The 25,795-nt window shown below is 52.1% G+C and overlaps 1 protein-coding gene across 1 annotated transcript; it reads right to left on the reverse strand.

Moving 5' to 3' along the window:
- Nucleotides 1-16,631: 16,631 nt before the first annotated feature.
- LOC116951972 (prostaglandin E2 receptor EP3 subtype) lies at nucleotides 16,632-25,578 on the reverse strand. Its single transcript, XM_032970920.2, has 3 exons — nucleotides 24,706-25,578; nucleotides 19,208-19,542; nucleotides 16,632-17,280 (listed from the first exon to the last, which is right to left on the reverse strand). Exons 1-3 carry the CDS (start codon nucleotides 25,286-25,288, stop codon nucleotides 16,885-16,887), a joined length of 1,314 nt encoding a protein of 437 aa, XP_032826811.1. The 5' UTR covers nucleotides 25,289-25,578; the 3' UTR covers nucleotides 16,632-16,884.
- Nucleotides 25,579-25,795: the final 217 nt, after the last annotated feature.

Genomic DNA, 25,795 nt, shown 5'->3' on the forward strand with positions numbered 1-25,795 from the left:
CTGGCGCAGTGTACGTACACATCAGCGCTGGTTGCTGGCCACACCACTCCTCACACACGATGCCAGCCTTCATCGGTGCGCACTAAGAGCCTGTGTGGGGTACACATGGGATTGTTGTCTTTAGTTTAGCCCAATTGCCCTAATGTGTTTACCGTTACGCATGTTCATGTCTGTAAACGCGTGTAAGTACAACCCCAACAAAGAGTAGAGTGGTGGCGCAGCGGTTAGCGCACCGCGCTCCGAACCAGGCGGACCGGGAACGGCCAACATTAGTCGCGATTAATAGAACCAGCGTGAGTCACGAGTACCTGGTGGGGTGTGGGGTGTGTGTCATGAGTATCTGGTGCGGTGTGCAAGTGAGTCACGAGTACCTGGTGGGGTGTGTGAGTCACGAGTACCTGATGGGGTGTGGGTGTGTGTCATGAGTATCTGGTGCGGTGTGCAAGTGAGTCACGAGTATCTGGTGGGGTGTGCAAGTGAGTCATGAGTATATGGTGTGATGTGTGAGTCATGAGTATCGGGTGTGATGTGTGAGTCACGAGTATCTGATGTGATGTGTGGGTGAGTCACGAGTATCTGGTGTGATGTGTGAGTGAGTCACGAGTATCTGGTGCCATGTGTGAGTCACGGGTACCTGGTGCGGTGTACAAGTGAGTCATGAGTATCTGGTGTGATGTGTGAGTGAGTCACGAGTATCTGGTGTGATGTGTGAGTGAGTCACGAATATCTGGTGTGATGTGTGAGTGAGTCACGAGTATCTGGTGTGATGTGTGAGTGAGTCATGAGTATATGGTGTGATGTGTGAGTGAGTCATGAGTATATGGTGTGATGTGCAAGTGAGTCACGAGTATCTGGTGTGATGTGTGAGTGAGTCATGAGTAATCGGTGTGATGTGCAAGTGAGTCACGAGTAACTGGTGTGATGTGTGAGTGAGTCACGAGTAACTGGTGTGATGTGTGAGTGAGTCACGAGTATCTGGTGTGATGTGTGAGTGAATCACGAGTATCTGGTGCCATGTGTGAGTCACGAGTACCTGGTGCGGTGTACAAGTGAGTCACGAGTATCTGGTGTGATGTGTGAGTGAGTCACGAGTATCTGGTGTGATGTGTGAGTGAGTCACGAGTATCTGGTGAGATGTGTGAGTGAGTCATGAGTAATCGGTGTGATGTGTGAGTGAGTCATGAGTAATCGGTGTGATATGTGAGTGAGTCACGGGTATCTGGTGTGATGTGTGAGTGAGTCACGAGTATCTGGTGTGATGTGTGGGTGAGTCACGAGTATCTGGTGTGATGTGTGAGTGAGTCACGAGTATCTGGTGCCATGTGTGAGTCACGAATACCTGGTGCGGTGTACAAGTGAGTCACGAGTATCTGGTGTGATGTGTGAGTGAGTCACGAGTATCTGGTGTGATGTGTGAGTGAGTCATGAGTAATCGGTGTGATGTGCAAGTGAGTCACGAGTATCTGATGTGATGTGTGAGTGAGTCACGGGTATCTGGTGTGATCTGTGAGTCACGAGTATTTGATGTGATGTGTGAGTGAGTCATGAGTATCTGGTGTGATGTGTGAGTGAGTCACGGGTATCTGGTGTGATGTGTGAGTGAGTCACGAGTATCTGGTGTGATGTGTGAGTGAGTAATGAGTATCTGGTGTTATGTGTGAGTGAGTCACGAGTATCTGGTGTGATGTGTGAGTTAGTCATGAGTAATCGGTGTGATGTGCAAGTGAGTCACGAGTATCTGGTGTGATGTGTGAGTGAGTCACGAGTATCTGGTGTGATGTGTGAGTGAGTAATGAGTATCTGGTGTGATGTGTGAGTGAGTCACGAGTATCTGGTGTGATGTGTGAGTGAGTCACGAGTATCTGGTGTGATGTGTGAGTGAGTCACGAGTATCTGGTGTGATGTGTGAGTTAGTCATGAGTAATCGGTGTGATGTGCAAGTGAGTCACGAGTATCTGGTGTGATGTGTGAGTGAGTCACGAGTATCTGGTGTGATGTGTGAGTGAGTCACGAGTATCTGGTGTGATGTGTGAGTGAGTCACGAGTATCTGGTGCGATGTGTGAGTGAGTCACGAGTATCTGGTGCGATGTGTGAGTTAGTCATGAGTATCTGGTGTGATGTGTGAGTGAGTCACGAGTATCTGGTGTGATGTGTGAGTGAGTCACGGGTATCTGGTGTGATGTGTGAGTGAGTCACGAGTATCTGGTGTGATGTGCGAGTGAGTCACGAGTATCTGTTGTGATGTGTGAGTTAGTCATGAGTAATCGGTGTGACGTGTGAGTGAGTTACGAGTATTTGGTGTGATGTGTGAGTCACGAGTATCTGGTGTGATGTGTGAGTGAATCACGAGTATCTGGTGCGATGTGTGAGTGAGTCACGAGTATCTGGTGCGATGTGTGAGTGAGTCATGAGTAATCGGTGTGATGTGTGAGTGAGTCACGGGTATCTGGTGTGGGGTGCATGCGAGTGCATAGGGGAGACGCTTGGACGCGCGTTCAGGAGGCAGCTGCAGGATCGTCACAGGTGGCAGCCGCATGCGGAGGACTTCATCCAGCAGTGGATAGACCCTGGCGGGCCATGATGATGTGTCGCAGTAGTAGCTTAGATTGGTTTAAGTGTCATATTTGTCATAGAATGTTTTTTTTTTTACAATAGGTTCCTGCAACGACCAAAACCTCCACATTCAGACTTTCGTGAAAAAAAACAAATACAATTAAAAGTCAAATGTTTATTTGCATTGAGGTCTAATTTTTCGTTTGTTTTCGTGTAGATTTGATGCCATCTGTTCCAAAGTTGAGCTCTCTAGCCCTTGCAGAAAGAACACCATTACAATTCCGATCATCCACGCGGTCGCGTAAATTTCTAAGTGTCAGACGAATGCATCGCAATCGTGTCAACCCATGGTACCCGGGTCTGTCCCGTGACCTCCTGCCAGTAGCGAGCCGTCAACACTTCCCGTGTTTAGCCTCTGAGTGCACCTAGCCTGGCACAAGCCCTGTGGTGACGTCTCCGCCTCTTGTGGTGAATGTGACTGCACGCATTTTAAACGATGCACACGCAGGCGCGTTCATCAATGGTGGTAGATGTTCTGAACTGTTCCTTGGCCTCCCCTAGATCGACTCGGCCTTTAATAAGGACGGTGTGCACTGGGAATACCTATGCGCAGTAGAATCGTCGTCTTTGTGTGTGTCTGTGTGTGTATGTGTGTCTTTGTGTGTGTCTGTGTGTGTATGTGTGTGTATGTGTGTGTATGTGTGTCTTTGTGTGTGTATGTGTGTGTATGTGTGTCTTTGTGTGTGTCTGTGTGTATATGTGTGTCTTTGTGTGTATGTGTGTGTATGTGTGTCTTTGTGTGTGTCTGTGTGTGTATTGTGTCTTTGTGTGTGTCTGTGTGTGTATGTGTGTGTATGTGTGTATTTGTGTGTGTCTGTATGTGTATGTGTGTGTATGTGTGTCTTTGTGTGTTTCTGTGTGTGTATGTGTGTGTGTGTGTCTTTGTGTGTGTCTGTGTGTGTATGTGTGTATGTGTGTCTTTGTGTGTGTATGTGTGTGTGTGTATGTGTGTCTTTGTGTGTGTTTGTGTGTGTATGTGTGTGTATGTGTGTCTTTGTGTGTCTGTGTGTGTATGTGTGTGTATGTGTGTCTTTGTGTGTGTCTGTGTGTGTATGTGTGTGTATGTGTGTCTTTGTGTGTGTATGTGTGTGTATGTGTGTCTTTGTGTGTGTCTGTGTGTGTATGTGTGTGTATGTGTGTCTGTGTGTGTATGTGTGTGTATGTGTGTCTTTGTGTGTGTCTGTGTGTGTATGTGTGTGTATGTGTGTCTTTGTGTGTGTATGTGTGTGTATGTGTGTCTTTGTATGTGTATGTGTGTGTATGTGTGTCTTTGTGTGTGTCTGTGTGTATGTGTGTCTTTGTGTGTGTCTGTGTGTATGCGTGTCTTTGTGTGTGTCTGTGTGTGTACGTGTGTCTTTGTGTGTGTCTGTGTGTGTATTGTGTCTTTGTGTGTGTCTGTGTGTGTATGTGTGTCTTTGTGTGTCTGTGTGTATGTGTGTCTTTGTGTGTGTCTGTGTGTATGTGTGTCTTTGTGTGTGTCTGTGTGTATGTGTGTCTTTGTGTGTCTCTGTGTATGTGTCTTTGTGTGTGTCTGTGTGTGTATGTGTCTTTGTGTGTGTCTGTGTGTTTGTGTGTGTGTGTGTCTGTGTGTGTCTGTGTGTGTGTATATGTGTGTCTTTGTGTGTGTCTGTGTGTGTGTCTTTGTGTGTGTCTGTATATGTGTGTATGTGTGTGTCTGTGTGTGTATGTGTGTCTTTGTGTGTGTCTGTGTGTTTGTGTATATGAGTGTAGCGGTTAGCGCGCTGCGCGACGAACCTGGCAATCCGGGTTCGATTCCCGCTCACGGCCAAAATCAGTGACGATTATCTGAACCGGTCTTGGGCCTCCCTTAGGTCGACTCAGCCTAACATGAGTGCACCTGGTGCGGTGTGTAAACATCGCCACTGGGGAGACAAAGGCGGCGTGTTGTTCGCCACCCACCCCCTCGTGTGCCGTGCCGGCCTTTATAGGTGCTCGCTAACAGCACTTGCCCCTACAGTCTGTTAAGGCTATACGGGGGATCTTTGTCTTTGTATATGTGTGTGTCTTTGTCGATGTATGGGGGGGGGGGGGGGGGGGAGCTCGTGCAGTGGTTAGCGCACAGTGCTAGGAACCCCTACGACACGAGTTAGATTCTCGGTTCAGCCTTTGATGAGGACTTAGTCGGCACTGGCGAGAAGAAGGCGGCTGGGGTTGTGGTCCTGGCCACCCACCCCCTCGTGCGCCGTCCCAGGCCATCACAGGTGCTGCTCGCTAACACAGCACTTGCCCCGACAATATATTTAAGCTACAACGGGATCTTTGCCTTTGTGTGCGTACAGTATTGCACACATTGATCGAGCAAAGAAATAAATACTCGCCGAGAGGCTTTGTTGAATCAGGGAATGGAAATCTAATTTCGGCATTTCGTCTCTGGGCTGTTTTATCCCAGCCCAACACCCCCCGCCCGCCGCTGCCAGGTTTAATTTTACAGAACAGCCACAAGCGGGGGCTTCACCCTCTCCGACGCTCATCAGCATGGCTCGGCCTCGCAGACGGCGCCTGATGCCCTGCAGACAATATCGGCGATACGCGCCAACAAATGAACGCCGCCCTTTACTGCACGCGGGAAGGCTTTGCCCGAGCGTCAAGCCTCACGCCCATGATGTGCAGCAGCTGCTTCGCTGGGACGCGTGGCCACGAATCCCACGAGCTACGAGAGTTTGGGCTCCGTGCCGGAGGAACACCCCCGCGAGACGAGTCGCGGGGTGCTCCGAGTCTTGGGGTTTCAGCTGAGTAAGTAACAAGCCGGCCATCTCCTGCTGCTCAAATCGGCATCGAGGCATTGGATGGTCAATCTCCCGTTTACTGACCCTGGACACTTCCTCATTGCCGTGACCGGGGGGGGGGGGGGGGGTGGCCGAGTCCATCCTATATAGGGCAGTTCAGTCGGTTTCCCCACGAAGCAGTTACGCAATTAAATGTTGTGTGTATCGACGCCCTGGGACCTTCTCGTGGCAGCGAGCCGCCGGTTACTCCTCAGCCTGCCCGTGTCACGCCGCCTTGGGTGGGTGGGGGTGGTGGTGGTGGAGAGTGGAGAGTGGTGGCATCCACCGAGACGCAGTTTGGTGCTTGTTGCCTCATCTCTCCACTTTGAGATGAACGACGCCGTCAACGAAACTTTATGGACGTACAAAGTAAAAAAAGGGGGGGGGCGAGCGCTTTCACATTTCGCGAGCGCACGTGCGCACGTGTGTACGTGTGTATGTATGTGTGCTCACGATCATTAAGGACCTTCATGATAGTGAGCGGACCCGGGTAATACTACGTGGCCGGGAGTCAGAGCAATTTCCTGTACACCTTGGGGTGCGACAGGGATGTCCTCTGGCTCCCACATTATTTAACATCTATTTTGACCACGTAGTTCGTGAAGCCTTCAATAGCTGTACCGGGGGACTCTCCATATGGTACAGATATAATGGGAGGCTGATCGATGCCCGGGTGCGTTCAAGGGATGGCTCCCTATTGCTCAACCACGTTATGTATGCCGATGATTTGGTAATAGCTGCTCATTCAGAGGAGGAGTTGGAGACGCTGCTGCTGAGACTGGAGCGTGCCACTAAGAGATGGGGCCTTACCATCAGCCCCACCAAAACTAAGCACCTGCTTGGGTATTTTGTACTATCGGACACTCCACCCCCACAACTCCCAATCGGTGATGGGGCAGTTGTGGTGAAAGTGGAGAGTTTCCCATACCTGGGCAGTGTGCTTATGACTGGCTCCAGTTTAACAGCAGAGGTCTCACTCCGAATCAGTCGAGCGGCAATATCTTTTTATCGGTTGCGTAACGCTGTGTGGAAGCTACCTGGTCTGTCGCTCCGCACTAATCTTCAGGTCTTCTCGGCCACGGTCATTCCCTCCCTTCTCTACGCTTGCGAAACGTGGACCCCCCTAATGGAACATCGTCGCCGGTTAGAAACATTTAGGCTAGCCTGCCTACGATCCATCCTGGGTTTAACTAGGCTGAATTGTGTGAGGAGCTCACAAATCTTTGAAAGAGCTGGGCAAGGTCCCATCGGTGAGCTCCTCCGGCAGGCAAGGCAGCGTTGGCTGGGTCATGTAGCCCGCCTGCCAAGCCACCGCATGCCGAAACAGCTTTTATTCGGCCGGATCGAGGGGGCTAAATGGGCGCGGCACGGGCTAGAGAAGAGATGGAGTGATGTGGTACAGGAGGACGTGGAGCTGAGTGGACTTACCGATGACTGGTACCAGCGGTGTCAAGATCGGCCTCTGTGGAGGAGGCTCGTGAAGGACGCTATTGGACAGTTAGAGGCAGTCGCCCTCCAACAACAACAACGGAGGGCGGAGGAGCGACGCTCACAACAACGAGCGGAGCGCTGGGTGGCTAAAGCACAGCAGGTTGACACAGTAGGGGGTACAGGTGGTGCATCAGCCAGTTATCTCAGTCAGTCGATCCGTGACACCTGGGTCTGCCCCGTGACTTCCTGCCAGCGGGCATTCGACACTTCACGTGGCCTCAAGGTGCACATGACCTGGCACAAGCGTCGTGGTGACGTCACCGCCACTTAGTGGCGAATGGCGGTTGTTGTTGTGTATATATGTGTGTGCGTGTGTATGTGTGTATGTATGTGTGTGTATGTATGTGTGTATGTGTGTGTATGTGTGCGTATAGTGTTCCACCCGAGGTCGATTCCCGCTCACGGCCAGCACCAGCGACGATTGTCTGAACCGGTCCTGGACCTCACCTAGGTCGACTCAGCCTCAAATAAGTACCCGGTGCGGTGTGCAGTAAACAGCGCCACTGGAGAGACAAAGGCGGCCGGGCGTGGAGCTGGCCACCCACCCCCTCGGGTGGGTGTTATAGGCTATACGGGGGCTCTTTGTACAGTTCAACACGTGCGCTTTCGCAAAGCTGTCTGCCGCCTGATGAAACTAGTTGTAATTACTGGCGAAACGTCGTACTCGGATTGTAAATGTTGTGGCTTGGCTCTCCAACACACCGGTTAGTGCTGTACTAGTGACGAATTGGCCACGTTCTGTTTACGTGACAACCCTTACTAGTTGGCTGTGTCGGGTGGTGGCGGGTTTAACGACACATTTATATATTTACGCGATCTAAACCCCACCAAAAAAATCTCTATTATCATTGTATAGTGTCGGGTTGTTCAACGACAACCGGGTCAACAGGTAACTCTTTTGACAATCGGTTACTTAACCGATTTTAGCTGCTGGGTGGGCAGAGGACGGGGTGTGGGAGGGGTCTAAGAAACTTGCCCCATTGTTTCAACTACTGTGCCGGGAGATGGAATCGAACCGTCGGACCTCTGGGCTGCAGGTCCAGAGTGATGCCAACCATCACACCAATGGCCCGCGAAGCCATCTTCGCCTGTTATACACCATGCAAACTGAGTGTATTTGTGTCTATATATATTCGTATAAAATTAAGTATACACATCGCGAGTACTGCATGGTGTGCGTGGCTTAATTTACACCGTGTCTGTCCGGGAAAACAAAAAAAAAAACATCCGGCACACCACATCCAGTATCCCATCTTGCTACCGCTGTGGCTATTAAATTACGTTCTGTATGCATGTATGTACGCGCGCGTGTGCGCGTGTAAAAACCCCGTATATGGCTGTTCTCATCGATACACAAACACATACACATACTGTATACATACACACTGATTCAAACAGATTCAATTACATAGACAAAGGTTGTATTCATGAATGTTGAAGAGGACGCCGGAAAAGTGGAGATTTGGGCCCCCTCGTGCATCGCACAATGTCGCTTTTCGTCGTCAACATATCCACGTGGATGTCTACGATCCTTCGGTACACTGTGGAGGCACCTGGGGGAGGGGATTGGTGGATCACCGTGCGATTTGTCGCGTGTACGGGATTGGAGTGTTTTCCCCATCGCACGCGTGCGTTTTCTTCGGCGGCTCTGGCTTTTAATCCCACGTGTAAACACTCATTCATTTTGCCGGTGACACCGTTTCGCACCTCCGATTGGCACGTTTGGCTACGTACGGTGCGAAAGAAGTTCAACATACATACATTCATAAACAGAAGACCGCAGAGCTCGGGCAATTGTTGGCAGCGCCGCGTACTTTGTGCTACCTTCCCGCTCATCTGTGGTTCCTCCTCGCGCCTCCGAGTCGTCCTCTCTATGATAATGATTATTATTATTATCACAAGTATCATGATTATTATTATATAGACGGCACCCAGCTGCAACTTGAGAAGCCCGTGTCTGCGTGGGCCTATCGCGGAGCAGCAAACACACCACGTGACGAGACGCGCACAAGGCGGCCGTGACGACAAACTTCAAATCTGTCAACGCTGGGCACCGCTCAAGTCACGCAGGATTTAATAAAAGAGATAAACTAACGTATAATAATATTATATCCTTGGTTCTTTCGGTAAAGTCACGTGGAAGGGAAACAATGAAATAACGAAAGTATGAAACAATAAAATGTTATTTTATTGTTATTGTATTTTTTTAAAATACTATTTTATTGTTTTACATTTTTATTATTTTATTGTTTCCCCTTCTACGTGACTTTACAGAAAGAACCAAGAATATGAATCTCTGCAGCCACGAAAGCTTTAAATCAACATTTATAATAGTGTTCAAATAAATTGATTCTGCAGGCCATGACGGGGCACGAAGTTTAATTCTGCTACTGCTGCTCTGTAAGGAGGGCGAGTTAAAGCCATTCGATGCTGATACTACCACGAATGAAGGTCTGAAGGCGAGCTGCTGGTCACACTGCGGCTTAAACGAGTCGAGGATGAACCTTCATCGTCCCATTGCACTGCACAAGCGCCCAACTTGTCCACAGATCTCTCGGGAACACCAACGATCGTGTAAACCCCGGGCTGTGGAATCTATAGCCCGTGACCTCGTCTCACACGGCCCCGTGACCTCGCCTCACACGGCCCCGTGACCTCGCCTCACACGGCCCCGTGACCTCGCCTCACACGACCAGAGACTTCACCTCACATGGCCAGAGACTTCGCCTCACACAGCCAGAGACTTCACCTCACACGGCCAGAGACTTCACCTCACACAGCCAGAGACTTCACCTCACACGGCCAGAGACTTCACCTCACACGGCCAGAGATATACACATACACTCTGATTCAAACAGATTCAATTACATAGACAAAGGTTGTATTCATGAATGTTGAAGAGGACGCCGGAAAAGTGGAGATTTGGGCCAACCTCGTGCATCGCACAATGTCGCTTTTCGTCGTCAACATATCCACGTGGATGTCTACGATCCTTCGGTACACTGTGGAGGCACCTGGGGGAGGGGGGGGGGGTGGTGGGGTTGGTGGATCACCGTGCGATTTGTCGCTTGTATGGGATTGGAATGTTTTCCCCATCGCACGCGTGCGTTTTCTTCGGCGGCTCTGGCTTAATCCCACGTGTAAACACTCATTCATTTTGCCGGTGACACCGTTTCGCACCTCCGATTGGCACGGTTGGCTACGTACGGTGCGAAAGAAGTTCAACATACATACATTCATAAACAGAAGACCGCAGAGCTCGGGCAATTGTTGGCAGCGCCGCGTACTTTGTGCTACCTTCCCGCTCATCTGTCTGTGGTTCCTCCTCGCGCCTCCGAGTCGTCCTCTCTATGATAATGATTATTATTATCACAAGTATCATGATGATTATTATTATATAGACGGCACCCAGCTGCAACTTGAGAAGCCCGTGTCTGCGTGGCCCTATCGCGGAGCAGCAAACACACCACGTGACGAGACGCGCACAAGGCGGCCGTGACGCCAAACTTCAAATCTGTCAACGCTGGGCACCGCTCAAGTCACGCAGGATTTAATAAAAGAGATAAACTAACGTATAATAATATTATATCCTTGGTTCTTTCGGTAAAGTCACGTGGAAGGGAAACAATGAAATAACGAAAGTATGAAACGATAAAATGTTATTTTATTGTTATTGTATTATTTTAAAATACTATTTTATTGTTTTACATTTTTATTATTTTATTGTTTCCGCTTCTACGTGACTTTACAGAAAGAACCAAGAATATGAATCTCTGCAGCCACGAAAGCTTTAAATCAACATTTATAATAGTGTTCAAATAAATTGATTCTGCAGGCCATGACGGGGCACGAAGTTTAATTCTGCTACTGCTGCTCTGTAAGGAGGGCGAGTTAAAGCCATTCGATGCTGATACTACCACGAATGAAGGTCTGAAGGCGAGCTGCTGGTCACACTGCGGCTTAAACGAGTCGAGGATGAACCTTCATCGTCCCATTGCACTGCACAAGCGCCCAACTTGTCCACATATCTCTCGGGAACACCAACGATCGTGTAAACCCCGGGCTGTGGAATCTATAGCCCGTGACCTCGTCTCACACGGCCCCGTGACCTCGCCTCACACGGCCCCGTGACCTCGCCTCACACGGCCCCGTGACCTCGCCTCACACGACCAGAGACTTCACCTCACATGGCCAGAGACTTCGCCTCACACAGCCAGAGACTTCACCTCACACGGCCAGAGACTTCACCTCACACAGCCAGAGACTTCACCTCACACGGCCAGAGACTTCACCTCACACGGCCAGAGATATACACATACACTCTGATTCAAACAGATTCAATTACATAGACAAAGGTTGTATTCATGAATGTTGAAGAGGACGCCGGAAAAGTGGAGATTTGGGCCAACCTCGTGCATCGCACAATGTCGCTTGTCGTCGTCAACATATCCACGTGGATGTCTACGATCCTTCGGTACACTGTGGAGGCACCTGGGGGAGGGGGGGGGTGGTGGGGTTGGTGGATCACCGTGCGATTTGTCGCTTGTATGGGATTGGAGTGTTTTCCCCATCGCACGCGTGCGTTTTCTTCGGCGGCTCTGGCTTAATCCCACGTGTAAACACTCATTCATTTTGCCGGTGACACCGTTTCGCACCTCCGATTGGCACGTTTGGCTACGTACGGTGCGAAAGAAGTTCAACATACATACATTCATAAACAGAAGACCGCAGAGCTCGGGCAATTATTGGCAGCGCCGCGTACTTTGTGCTACCTTCCCGCTCATCTGTGGTTCCTCCTCGCGCCTCCGAGTCGTCCTCTCTATGATAATGATTATTATTATCACAAGTATCATGATTATTATTATATAGACGGCACCCAGCTGCAACTTGAGAAGCCCGTGTCTGCGTGGCCCTATCGCGGAGCAGCAAACACACCACGTGACGAGACGCGCACAAGGCGGCCGTGACGCCAAACTTCAAATCTGTCAACGCTGGGCACCGCTCAAGTCACGCAGGATTTAATAAAAGAGATAAACTAACGTATAATAATATTATATCCTTGGTTCTTTCGGTAAAGTCACGTGGAAGGGAAACAATGAAATAACGAAAGTATGAAACAATAAAATGTTATTTTATTGTTATTGTATTTTTTTAAAATACTATTTTATTGTTTTACATTTTTATTATTTTATTGTTTCCCCTTCTACGTGACTTTACAGAAAGAACCAAGAATATGAATCTCTGCAGCCACGAAAGCTTTAAATCAACATTTATAATAGTGTTCAAATAAATTGATTCTGCAGGCCATGACGGGGCACGAAGTTTAATTCTGCTACTGCTGCTCTGTAAGGAGGGCGAGTTAAAGCCATTCGATGCTGATACTACCACGAATGAAGGTCTGAAGGCGAGCTGCTGGTCACACTGCGGCTTAAACGAGTCGAGGATGAACCTTCATCGTCCCATTGCACTGCACAAGCGCCCAACTTGTCCACAGATCTCTCGGGAACACCAACGATCGTGTAAACCCCGGGCTGTGGAATCTATAGCCCGTGACCTCGTCTCACACGGCCCCGTGACCTCGCCTCACACGGCCCCGTGACCTCGCCTCACACGGCCCCGTGACCTCGCCTCACACGACCAGAGACTTCACCTCACATGGCCAGAGACTTCGCCTCACACAGCCAGAGACTTCACCTCACACGGCCAGAGACTTCACCTCACACAGCCAGAGACTTCACCTCACACGGCCAGAGACTTCACCTCACACGGCCAGAGATATACACATACACTCTGATTCAAACAGATTCAATTACATAGACAAAGGTTGTATTCATGAATGTTGAAGAGGACGCCGGAAAAGTGGAGATTTGGGCCAACCTCGTGCATCGCACAATGTCGCTTTTCGTCGTCAACATATCCACGTGGATGTCTACGATCCTTCGGTACACTGTGGAGGCACCTGGGGGAGGGGGGGGGGGTGGTGGTGTTGGTGGATCACCGTGCGATTTGTCGCTTGTATGGGATTGGAGTGTTTTCCCCATCGCACGCGTGCGTTTTCTTCGGCGGCTCTGGCTTAATCCCACGTGTAAACACTCATTCATTTTGCCGGTGACACCGTTTCGCACCTCCGATTGGCACGTTTGGCTACGTACGGTGCGAAAGAAGTTCAACATACATACATTCATAAACAGAAGACCGCAGAGCTCGGGCAATTGTTGGCAGCGCCGCGTACTTTGTGCTACCTTCCCGCTCATCTGTGGTTCCTCCTCGCGCCTCCGAGTCGTCCTCTCTATGATAATGATTATTATTATCACAAGTATCATGATTATTATTATATAGACGGCACCCAGCTGCAACTTGAGAAGCCCGTGTCTGCGTGGCCCTATCGCGGAGCAGCAAACACACCACGTGACGAGACGCGCACAAGGCGGCCGTGACGCCAAACTTCAAATCTGTCAACGCTGGGCACCGCTCAAGTCACGCAGGATTTAATAAAAGAGATAAACTAACGTATAATAATATTATATCCTTGGTTCTTTCGGTAAAGTCACGTGGAAGGGAAACAATGAAATAACGAAAGTATGAAACAATAAAATGTTATTTTATTGTTTATTGTTATTTTATTATTTAAAATACAATTTTATTGTTTTACATTTTTTATTATTTGATTGTTTCCCCTTCTACGTGACTTTACAGGAAGAACCAAGAATATGAATCTCTGCAGCCACGAAAGCTTTAAATCAACATTTATAATAGTGTTCAAATTAAACTGATTCTGCAGGCCATGACGGGGCACGAAGTTTAATTCTGCTACTGCTGCTCTGTAAGGAGGGCGAGTTAAAGCCATTCGATGCTGATACTACCACGAATGAAGGTCTGAAGGCGAGCTGCTGGTCACACTGCGGCTTAAACGAGTCGAGGATGAACCTTCATCGTCCCATTGCACTGCGCAAGCGCCCAACTTGTCCACAGATCTCTCGGGAACACCAACGATCGTGTAAACCCCCGGCTGTGGAATCTATAGTCCGTGACTTCACCTCACACGGCCAGAGATTTCATCTCACACGGCCAGAGACTTCACCTCACACAGCCAGAGACTTCACCTCACACGGCCAGAGACTTCACCTCACACAGCCAGAGACTTCACCTCACACGGCCCCATGACCTCGCCTCACACGGCCCCGTGACCTCGCCTCACACGGCCCCGTGACCTCGCCTCACACGGCCAGAGACTTCACCTCACACGGCCAGAGACTTCACCTCACACGGCCCCGTGACCTCGCCTCACACGGCTAGAGACTTCTCCTCACACGGCCCCGTGACCTCGCCTCACACGGCCAGAGACTTCACCTCACACGGCCCCGTGACCTCGCCTCACACGGCCAGAGACTTCGCCTCACACGGCCAGAGACTTCGCCTCACACGGCCAGAGACTTCTCCTCACACGGCCCCGTGACCTCGCCTCACACGGCCAAAGACTTCGCCTCACACGGCTAGAGACTTCGCCTCACACGGCCAAAGACTTCGCCTCACACGGGCAGAGACTTCATCTCACACGGCCAGAGACTTCACCTCACACGGCCAGAGACTTTGCCTCACACGGCCAGAGACTTCACCTCACACGGCCCCGTGACCTCGCCTCACACGGCCCCGTGACCTCGCCTCACACGGCCAGAGACTTCACCTCACACGGCCCCGTGACCACTGGCCAGAGACTTCACCTCACACGGCTTCGTGACCTCGCCTCACACGGCCAGAGACTTCACCTCACATGGCCTCGTGACCTCGCCTCACACGGCCAGAGACTTCGCCTCACACAAGACTTCGCCTCACACAGCCAGAGACTTCACCTCACACGGCCCCGCGACCTCTGGCCAGAAACTTCACCTCACACGGCCCCATGACCTCGCCTCACACGGCCCCGTGACCTCGCCTCACACGGCCCCGTGACCTCGCCTCACACGGCCAGAGACTTCACCTCACACGGCCAGAGACTTCACCTCACACGGCCCCGTGACCTCGCCTCACACGGCTAGAGACTTCGCCTCACACGGCCCCGTGACCTCGCCTCACACGGCCAGAGACTTCACCTCACACGGCCCCGTGACCTCGTCTCACACGGCCAGAGACTTCGCCTCACACGGCCAGAGACTTCGCCTCACACGGCCAGAGACTTCGCCTCACACGGCCAGAGACTTCTCCTCACACGTCCCCGTGAACCTCGCCTCACACGGCCAAAGACTTCGCCTCACACGGCTAGAGACTTCGCCTCACACGGTCAAAGACTTCGCCTCACACGGGCAGAGACTTCATCTCACACGGCCAGAGACTTCACCTCACACGGCCCCGTGACCTCGCCTCACACGGCCCCGTGACCTCGCCTCACACGGCCAGAGACTTCACCTCACACGGCCAGAGACTTCACCTCACACGGCCTCGTGACACGGTCAGAGACTTCACCTCACACGGCCAGAGACTTCACCTCACACGGCCCCGCGACCTCTGGCCAGAAACTTCACCTCACACGGCCAGAGACTTCACCTCACATGGCCTCGTGACCTCGCCTCACACGGCCTCGTGACCTCGCCTCACATGGCCAGAGACTTCACCTCACACGGCCAGAGACTTCACCTCACACGGCCCCGTGACTTCACCTCACACGGCCAGAGACTTCACCTCACATGGTCTCGTGACCTCGCCTCACACGGCCTCGTGACCTCGCCTCACATGGCCCCGCGACCTCTGGCCAGAAACTTCACCTCACACGGCCAGAAACTTCACCTCACACGGCCTCGTGACCTCGCCTCACACGGCCTCGTGACCTCGCCTCACACGGCCTCGTGACCTCGCCTCACACGGCCTCGTGACCTCGCCTCACATGGCCCCGCGACCTCTGGCCAGAAACTTCACCTCACACGGCCAGAAACTTCACCTCACACGGCCTCGTGACCTCGCCTCACACGGTCTCGTGACCTCGCCTCACACGGCCTCGTGACCTCGCCTCACACGGCCCCGCGACCCTCGGCCACATAAGGCCTACCAACTTAGAGGCGTTTCTCCATCACTGATCGCATCTTAGCCACATTAATGAGGTGGTCGAGGGGAGATGTTATTTTGAACCTGGTAACAGTATTGCGATTCTAATGTTAGCTCACTCACTCGTGGCACTGCAAGGGCGCCCCTAGATTTGCTCGACGCTCAAGTTATGTTCCACACTATTATTAGAGAACGCGAATGTTAATGTGCGTTTGTTATCGTGGGGAGCGATAGCATAGCGGTTAGCGCTACAAACCCCGGCAACCCCAGTTTGATTCCTGCTCATGGTCAACGCCAGTGACGATTATTTGAATCAGTCCTGGGCATCCCCCCCATGGTCGACTCAGCTTCAAATAAGTGCCTCGTGGAGATGTTTACACGTCAACACAAAGGCTGCGGGACGTGGTGCTGGCCGCCCACCTCCTCGTGTGCCGTGCTTCAAAGGTGCTCGCGAACAGCACTTTCCCCAATATTCTGCTAAGGCTATACGGGGGATCTTTGTCTTTGTGCGATCGTGGAGTGCTCTTTGCAACGTCTCTGCGAGCCTCAGTTACCGTTAATGTCTAGGAGTCTCTTTGTGATTTAATGGGCCTCTGCAAGCACATGAGGTGCACTAATAGGGTACGAGGGGTGAATATTTTTCGACGATATTGGAAAGTCCCATTGAGCCCCCAGTATTTCAAGGTTTCCAACCCCCCCCCGCCCCCCCCCCCCCAACACACACAAACACAGACAGGCACACACACACAAAAAACCACATAGAGCCACGTCAAGCGTTTACAGACCGTTGGAGCAAGTGCTGTTTGCGAGCACCTAAAATACTCGTCGGAAATTTGGTCACCCATGTTGATAGCGGCGCGCTGCAAATCGAACGCGTGCGGCGGCATCGCTGCTCGCCAACAGCACTTTCCCCGAGAGTCTGCTCGAGGCTACGCTCGGGACCTTTTGCTTTCGCGTTCACAGGATCCGTCCCGGCAGCGTCATCAGCTCCTTCGAGTCCTCGTCCTCGTCGCACCCAGACCCCACGTGGCCCTTGCTCGCCACCCCGGGACCCCCGCCGGCCTCTGGGGGAGTCGGCGTGTCTCGCAGGGGGACCTCCTGGGCTGGGGGGCACCTCGCCTCGGGGGTCCCCTCGCGGTCCCCGCGGCCGCTGCGTCCGCACATCTTGAACCTCCAGGACAGCCCCGAGCCGGTCCCCCGCAGCAGGGCCCCCCTGCGCAGGAGGATGTAGACCCAAGGGTCGAGGATCTGGCTGAGAGACGCGAGGCGCACGGCCAACAGCTCCTTGGCGCAGCGGTGCGGGGAGTGGTCCTTGCCGCCCGGGGGAGACAGCAACTTGGCCGTCATCACCACCTGCAGCGGCAGCGGAGGACGAGGAGGAGCAGTGAGACATTGAGGAGGTGGTGATGTGAGACATGGAGGATGACGAGGAGGAGGAGCAGTGAGACATTGAGGAGGTGGTGATGTGACACATGGAGGATGACGAGGAGGAGGAGCAGTGAGACATTGAGGAGGTGGTGATGTGAGACATGGAGGATGACGAGGAGGAGGAGCAGTGAGACATTGAGGAGGTGGTGATGTGAGACATGGAGGATGACGAGGAGGAGCAGTGAGACATTGAGGAGGTGGTGATGTGAGACATGGAGGATGACGAGGAGGAGCAGTGAGACATTGAGGAGGTGGTGATGTGAGACATGGAGAATGACGAGGAGGAGCAGTGAGACATTGAGGAGGTGGTGATGTGAGACATGGAGGATGACGAGGAGGAGGAGGAGCAGTGAGACATTGAGGAGGTGGTGATGTGAGACATGGAGGATGACGAGGAGGAGCAGTGAGACATTGAGGAGGTGGTGATGTGAGACATGGAGGATGACGAGGAGGAGGAGCAGTGAGACATTGAGGAGGTGGTGATGTGAGACATGGAGGATGACGAGGAGGAGCAGTGAGACATTGAGGAGGTGGTGATGTGAGACATGGAGGATGACGAGGAGGAGGAGGAGCAGTGAGACATTGAGGAGGTGGTGATGTGAGACATGGAGGATGACGAGGAGGAGGAGCAGTGAGACATTGAGGAGGTGGTGATGTGAGACATGGAGGATGACGAGGAGGAGGAGCAGTGAGACATTGAGGAGGTGGTGATGTGACACATGGAGGATGACGAAGAGGAGCAGTGAGACATTGAGGAGGTGGTGATGTGAGAACATGGTTGAGGATAAGGAGGAGTGATGCTCTCCACTTCGCTTCGAGGCCGCGGTCCCCAGCGAGCGCTCGGCTCGCATCCCTCACCCCCCCCCCCCACTCAGACCTCTGCTGACCGCAATTAGAGCTTCAGATGCCCCCCATCCCCCCAAGGAATGCTCAGGGAGCGGGGAGGGGGCGCGAGAGGATGAGCAGGGGCTGTTGACGGGTGCCTCTTTAAAACACAGCAGCTGCTGAGCCGCTGTGTTTTAATGCAAAGCCAATAATCGGACGACGTTTTGGGCAATGGGTCATCTTCATAGCGGGGGGGGGGGGGGGTGGAGCATGGGGTGTGGGTTGTTCTTGTTATAATTGGCGCATGTGCACCGCTTTGCTGACTCCGCGTTGCAAGGCGTTTAACTCGCAAGGTAACTGGGCCGACGCCACGTTCCCTCCTCCTCGTCCGTCCCTTGACTCGCCCCCCCCCCCGCCCATCAGCCACACGTAGGCGACGTGGATTTTCGTGCAATTTTAAATATTTTTGTTAGTTTTTCATGCAAGGTTCATATTGAAAGTGTAACTTGCTAATTAGTTTGTTACGAGAATATTCGATTTTTTTGCAACTAAAAATATATACCAGTACATTCAATGCAATGTTTAATTGTTTTCCTTTACATTTAGTTTGTATTACACTAGTAAATAAATAACGAATACATAAGACAATGCACGGCAGTGGCTGAGCACACTGCACGGATGAACGTGAACACTACAACGGATGGGAACGAGTCCCTGGCAAATGGCTGGCGGTGGCATGGGAGCGTGAAGTTCACGCGGAAAGTGACTGCGGTGGGTAGCGGATGAAAGAACGACAAGGAAGCGACTGGACCGCTGGTTGTAGCCAGGGTCAGCTTCCCCCAGTAGCGGGGTGACCGGGGTGACCGGGGCGACTGGGGCTTCGGTTCAACTGGGTCCGTCCAGGTAGGCGACCCAGAAGAACAGAACATGATCCGCACTAATCCATCCGAATATCTGCATCACCGCCACCGCCGCCGCCACCGGCACCACCACCACGCTACCTTGCCCACCCGCCCCGAGCACTCACCAGCAGTGGCCCCCAACAGGCCCACAGCACGGTCGAGATCCCCATGAGCTGCAAGACCGCCTCGGACCTGGGTCCCCCGAGGCAGCTCTGACCTCCGCACTGCGTCTTCTTATGCTGCTGATTCTGCTGCTGCTGCTGCTGGTGACGACGATGCTGTATCCACGACTTGACCACGAAGGTGAGCGTGGAGGCATTGCAGGCCGTGGTGACAAGCAGGGAGGAGAGTCCCGTGAGCGAGAAGGCGAGGGGCACGGCGGCGGCCGCGAGCGAGCCGGGGGCGCCCGTGCTCAGGAAGCACCACGTGTCAGGCCACTGCAGCACGTAGCTGCCCACGCCTAGCATCACGTACCAGCACGGGACCACCACCACCATGACCATCACCAACATCGCCAACATCGCAATCATCACCACCACCACCACCGTCGTCACCGCCACCAAGACAATCAAAGCCATCGTCACCACCACCACGACCATGACCACCACCATCATCACCATCACTGCAATCGCCACCATCACCATCGTCACCACCATCATTATTCGCCATGTTGTGGCAACTGCTGGATGAAGGCTTCTCTACCATTATCAGCACGAGTCATGATCGATCTGCTGCTCAATTATGGCTTTACCACGCCATAACCAACAGTCATATTGCCACAATCATTACTAGCCATGGTCGATCCACTGGTGAAATTATGTTAAGACGGTGGCCCTAAAAGGGGAATAAAAAAAATAGACGTTTCGGGCAATGACCATTTTTAAAAGCACGTTATTAGTTTTTTTTTCTGTGAGTTTACGCACCTCGCATAATTTTTGTTTTATTCGGAAAAATCAATCCGGATAGCAATTCGCCGCCTGCCACGACTTATCCGTTCCTCCACAAAAAAACAAAGAAACCCCGCTAAGTATTCTATACACATCCCAGCAGGATTCTACACACATCCCAGCAGTGTTCTACACACATCCCAGCAGTGTTCTATAGACATCCCAGCAGTGTTCTATAGACATCCCAGCAGTGTTCTACACACATCCCAGCAGTGTTCTATAGACATCCCAGCAGTGTTCTACACACATCACAGCAGTGTTCTACACACATCCCAGCAGTGTTCTATAGACATCCCAGCAGTGTTCTACACACATCCCAGCAGTGTTCTATAGACATCCCAGCAGTGTTCTACACACATCACAGCAGTGTTCTACACACATCCCAGCAGTGTTCTATAGACATCCCAGCAGTATTCTACACACATCCCAGCAGTGTTCTATAGACATCCCAGCAGTGTTCTACACACATCCCAGCAGTGTTCTACACACATCCCAGCAGTGTTCTATAGACATCCCAGCAGTATTCTATAGACATCCCAGCAGTGTTCTATAGACATCCCAGCAGTGTTCTACACACATCCCAGCAGTGTTCTATAGACATCCCAGCAGTGTTCTACACAAACCCCAGCAGTGTTCTACAGACATCCCAGCAGTGTTCTACACACACCCCAGCAGTATTCTATAGACATCCCAGCAGTGTTCTACCCACATCCCAGCAGTGTTCTACACACATCCCAGCAGTATTCTACATACATCCCAGCAGTGTTCTATAGACATCCCAGCAGTATTCTACACACATCCCAGCAGTGTTCTACACACACACCAGCAGTATTCTACACACATCCCAGCAGTGTTCTATAGACACCCCAGCAGTGTTCTATAGACATCCCAGCAGTGTTCTATAGACATCCCAGCAGTGTTCTATAGACACCCCAGCAGTATTCTACACACATCCCAGCAGTGTTCTACACACATCCCAGCAGTATTCTACACACATCCCAGCAGTGTTCTATAGACACCCCAACAGTATTCTACACACATCCCAGCAGTGTTCTACACACATCCCAGCAGTGTTCTACACACACACCAGCAGTGTTCTATAGACACCCCAGCAGTGTTCTATAGACATCCCAGCAGTGTTCTATAGACATCCCAGCAGTATTCTACACACACCCTAGCAGTGTTCTATAGACATCCCAGCAGTATTCTACACACATCCCAGCAGTGTTCTATAGACATCCCAGCAGTGTTCTATAGACATCCCAGCAGTGTTCTACACACACCCCAGCAGTGTTCTATAGACATCCCAGCAGTGTTCTACACACATCCCAGCAGTATTCTATAGACACCCCAGCAGTGTTCTATAGACATCCCAGCAGTATTCTATAGACATCCCAGCAGTGTTCTACACACATCCCAGCAGTGTTCTATAGACATCCCAGCAGTATTCTATAGACATCCCAGCAGTGTTCTACACACATCCCAGCAGTGTTCTATAGACATCCCAGAAGTATTCTATAGACACCCCAGCAGTATTCTATAGACACCCCAGCAGTATTCTATAGACACCCCAGCAGTGTTCTATAGACATCCCAGCAGTGTTCTACACACATCCCAGCAGTATTCTATAGACACCCCAGCAGTGTTCTATAGACATCCCAGCAGTATTCTATAGACATCCCAGCAGTGTTCTATAGACATCCCAGCAGTATTCTATAGACATCACAGCAGTATTCTACACACATCCCAGCAGTGTTCTATAGACATCCCAGCAGTGTTCTACACACATCCCAGCAGTATTCTATAGACACCCCAGCAGTATTCAATAGACATCCCAGCAGTGTTCTACAGACATCCCAGCAGTGTTCTATAGACATCCCAGCAGTGTTGTATAGACATCCCAGCAGTGTTCTCTACACATCCCAGCAGTATTCTACAGACATCCCAGCAGTATTCTATACACACCCCAGCAGTGTTCTCTACACATCCCAGCAGTGTTCTATAGACATCCCAGCAGTGTTCTATAGACATCCCAGCAGTGTTCTATAGACATCCCAGCAGTATTCTACAGACATCCCAGCAGTGTTCTATAGACACCCCAGCAGTGTTCTATAGACATCCCAGCAGTGTTCTATAGACATCCCAGCAGTGTTCTACACACATCCCAGCAGTATTCTACAGACATCCCAGCAGTATTCTACACACACCCCAGCAGTATTCTATAGACACCCCAGCAGTGTTCTACACACATCCCAGCAGTGTTCTATAGACACCCCAGCAGTATTCTACACACATCCCAGCAGTATTCTATAGACATCCCAGCAGTGTTCTATAGACATCCCAGCAGTATTCTACACACACCCCAGCAGTGTTCTACACACATCCCAGCAGTGTTCTATAGACATCCCAGCAGTGTTCTATAGACATCCCAGCAGTGTTCTACACACATCCCAGCAGTGTTCTATAGACATCCCAGCAGTGTTCTATAGACATCCCAGCAGTGTTCTACACACACCCCAGCAGTATTCTATAGACACCCCAGCAGTGTTCTATAGACATCCCAGCAGTGTTCTATAGACACCCCAGCAGTGTTCTATAGACATCCCAGCAGTGTTCTACAGACATCCCAGCAGTGTTCTACACACACCCCAGCAGTATTCTATAGACACCCCAGCAGTGTTCTACACACATCCCAGCAGTGTTCTACACACATCCCAGCAGTGTTCTATAGACATCCCAGCAGTGTTCTACACACATCCCAGCAGTGTTCTATAGACACCCCAGCAGTATTCTATAGACACCCCAGCAGTGTTCTACACACATCCCAGCAGTGTTCTACACACATCCCAGCAGTGTTCTATAGACATCCCAGCAGTATTCTACACACACCCCAGCAGTATTCTACACACATCCCAGCAGTGTTCTATAGACACCCCAGCAGTATTCTATAGACACCCCAGCAGTGTTCTACACACATCCCAGCAGTATTCTACACACATCCCAGCAGTGTTCTATAGACACCCCAGCAGTATTCTATAGACATCCCAGCAGTGTTCTACACACATCCCAGCAGTGTTCTATAGACACCCCAGCAGTATTCTATAGACACCCCAGCAGTGTTCTACACACATCCCAGCAGTGTTCTACACACATCCCAGCAGTGTTCTATAGACATCCCAGCAGTATTCTACACACACCCCAGCAGTATTCTACAGACATCCCAGCAGTGTTCTACACACATCCCAGCAGTGTTCTACACACATCCCAGCAGTGTTCTATAGACATCCCAGCAGTGTTCTATAGACACCCCAGCAGTGTTCTATAGACACCCCAGCAGCCACGCGGCTTTCGTCTGGGTGCGCAATTCTTCCTTGGCAAAGCAGTGGCTCAGAACAACAACAAAACACCTCTGGACCACTTCCAACATTCAGTGTCGCATCGGCAGTCAGGCTCGCTTGAAACCGATCGATGAGGGTGCACTGCAGATGCCTGGAGGCGAGGACCCCCTCGTCGAATGAACAAAGCGGAATAATCGCCGGCGTCGTTTTTGTGGAACAAGTAGCGAAGTAAAATGAGCGTTCGGCGGAGGAGCGGTTACGTGAAGGAGTAATTTGTCTTCCTCCGTTGTGAAATTGACTCTGCCCGTCATCCCCAAACGGTCGATATAAATGTGGGGGAGTCAACAGCGGTTGTCTCGCGGGTAACAGGTGCTTGCTTGTACGTTCTCTTCATTTGGAGGTTTCCCTGGCCCGTATTAGGGTACACACTTGATTGATTTAATGTGTTGATGTTAGGCCACGTAATGATCTCACCGAAAGTGTGTCGTCAGAAACCCTCCACCACCCAACGCAGCGAATCGGGAGATCGTTCTCCGCCATACCACCAACAACAGCACCACTACCAATAACAGCACCACCACCACCAACAGCACCACCACCAACAACACCACCAACAACAGCACCAACAACAGCACCACCACTAACAACACCAACAACAGCACCACCAACAGCACCACGAACAACAGCACCACCCACAGCACCGCCACCACCAACAACAGCACCACCACCAACAACAACACCACCAACAACAGCACCACCACCAACAACAGCACCACCAACAGCACCACCAACAACAGCACCACCACCAACAACAGCACCACCACCACCAACAGCACCACCACCACCAACAACAGCACCACCAACAGCACCACCAACAACAGCACCACCAACAGCACCACCACAAACAAACAGCACCACCAACAACAGCACCACCCACAGCACCACTACCAACAGCACCACCAACAAACAGCACCACCAACAGCAGCACCACCAACAACAGCACCACCCACAGCACCACCACCAACAGCACCACCAACAACAGCACCACCCACAGCACCACCACCAACAGCACCACCAACAGGACCACCCACAGCACCACCACCAACAGCACCACCAACAAACAGCACCACCAACAACAGCACCACCCACAGCACCACCACCACCAACAGCACCACCAACAGCACCACCCACAGCACCACCAACAACAGCACCACCCACACCGCCACCAACAGCACCACCCACAGCACCACCGCCACCAACAGCACCACCAACAGCACCACCCACAGCACCACCACCACCAACAGCACCACCCACAGCACCACAACCACGCGGCTTTACCCAGGAGCGGCAGCGCAGAGAAGACGAGGGCAGCCACCCACACCGTGGCCGCCACCGCTGCGGCGAGGCGCGTGGTGACCCACTGCTTGTAGGCGTACGGCCTCCGCACGGCCACGTTGCGCTCCAGCGCCATGGCGCACGCGAAGAGCAGCGGGCACAGCCCGAATGCCACCATGCAGAAGCCGAAGTAGTCGCAGAGGCGGCCCGAGGCGTCCAGGGCGTGCCACGAGCCGCCCGCGTACGCGGCGATGACGACTGGAGCCGTGCTGAGTTTGCCCAGGAGGTCGGTGAGCACGAGAGCTCCCACGAGCACGAGGAAGGGTCTCTTGCGCGCGCTCTGCCGCCGTGGGTATGCGCGCCGGATCAGTGCGAGGGCGATGGCGTTGCCGGTCACGCCGGCCACCATCATGAGGGCCGGGTACATGACCTGAACGCACGAACCTCCTCCGACGCCTCCGCGACCGCCGTCGCAACCCTGAGTCCGGGTCGCGTTGTGCGGAGCGCCCGGTGGAGTGTGGCTCCAGTTGGGGGAGGAGGAGGGGTGGAGGTCGACTGCAGCGGCGGCGTGAGCGTGGTCACACATTGAGTGGAGCAGGTGGAGGTGGTGCGTCCGTGGTTAGTAGCGGTGTTCGCTGTGGTTGTGGTTACTTTGATGGTTTGTTGTTCGCCGTGGTGGTGGCGGTGGTATTGTTGTTGTTCAATCTGTTGATGGTTGTTGTTGGTGGTGTGGATGATGGTTGTTATCGGTTGTATTGTTGTGTTGATGGTTGTGGTTGTTGTTGGTGGTGGCTGAGGGATATCGCAGTGCAGTGCGCAGCACGAGTCGGGCATTGTGGTTGCAATGCGCGGTGCGTCGAGATTTTATCAACTCCCGCCACTCCGCTCCCTCCTCCCTCCCTACCCCCACCACCACTCCACTCTCCCTCCAACACCAATACCCCCGCTGTCCGCCACTCAGTGACGGCGACGTCACCTCGGTGCCTGTGCCAGGCCAGGTGCACTTTGAGGCTACCACGTGAAGTGTCGAAGGTTCGCTGACAGGAGGTCTCGGGACAGACTCAGGTGACTGACATGACTGTAGGATGAGCCA

This window comes from Petromyzon marinus, chromosome 44 (assembly GCF_048934315.1).
Source record: "Petromyzon marinus isolate PM22_M1 ecotype Great Lakes invasive population chromosome 44, UKy_Petmar_22M1.pri1.0, whole genome shotgun sequence".
Taxonomy (NCBI): domain Eukaryota; kingdom Metazoa; phylum Chordata; class Hyperoartia; order Petromyzontiformes; family Petromyzontidae; genus Petromyzon; species Petromyzon marinus.

What these genes read in the sequence shown, in the direction of transcription:
- LOC116951972 (XM_032970920.2), bottom strand. Translation starts at nt 25,288, where the DNA reads ATGTGTGACCACGCTCACGCCGCCGCTGCAGTCGACCTCCACCCCTCC. An exon ending in CTCTGCGCTGCCGCTCCTGG is followed by an intron (nt 19,543 to 24,705) that starts GTAAAGCCGCGT and finishes ACGTGATGCTAG; the next exon opens with GCGTGGGCAGCTACGTGCTG. An exon ending in CCTGTTGGGGGCCACTGCTG is followed by an intron (nt 17,281 to 19,207) that starts GTGAGTGCTCGG and finishes CTGCCGCTGCAG; the next exon opens with GTGGTGATGACGGCCAAGTT.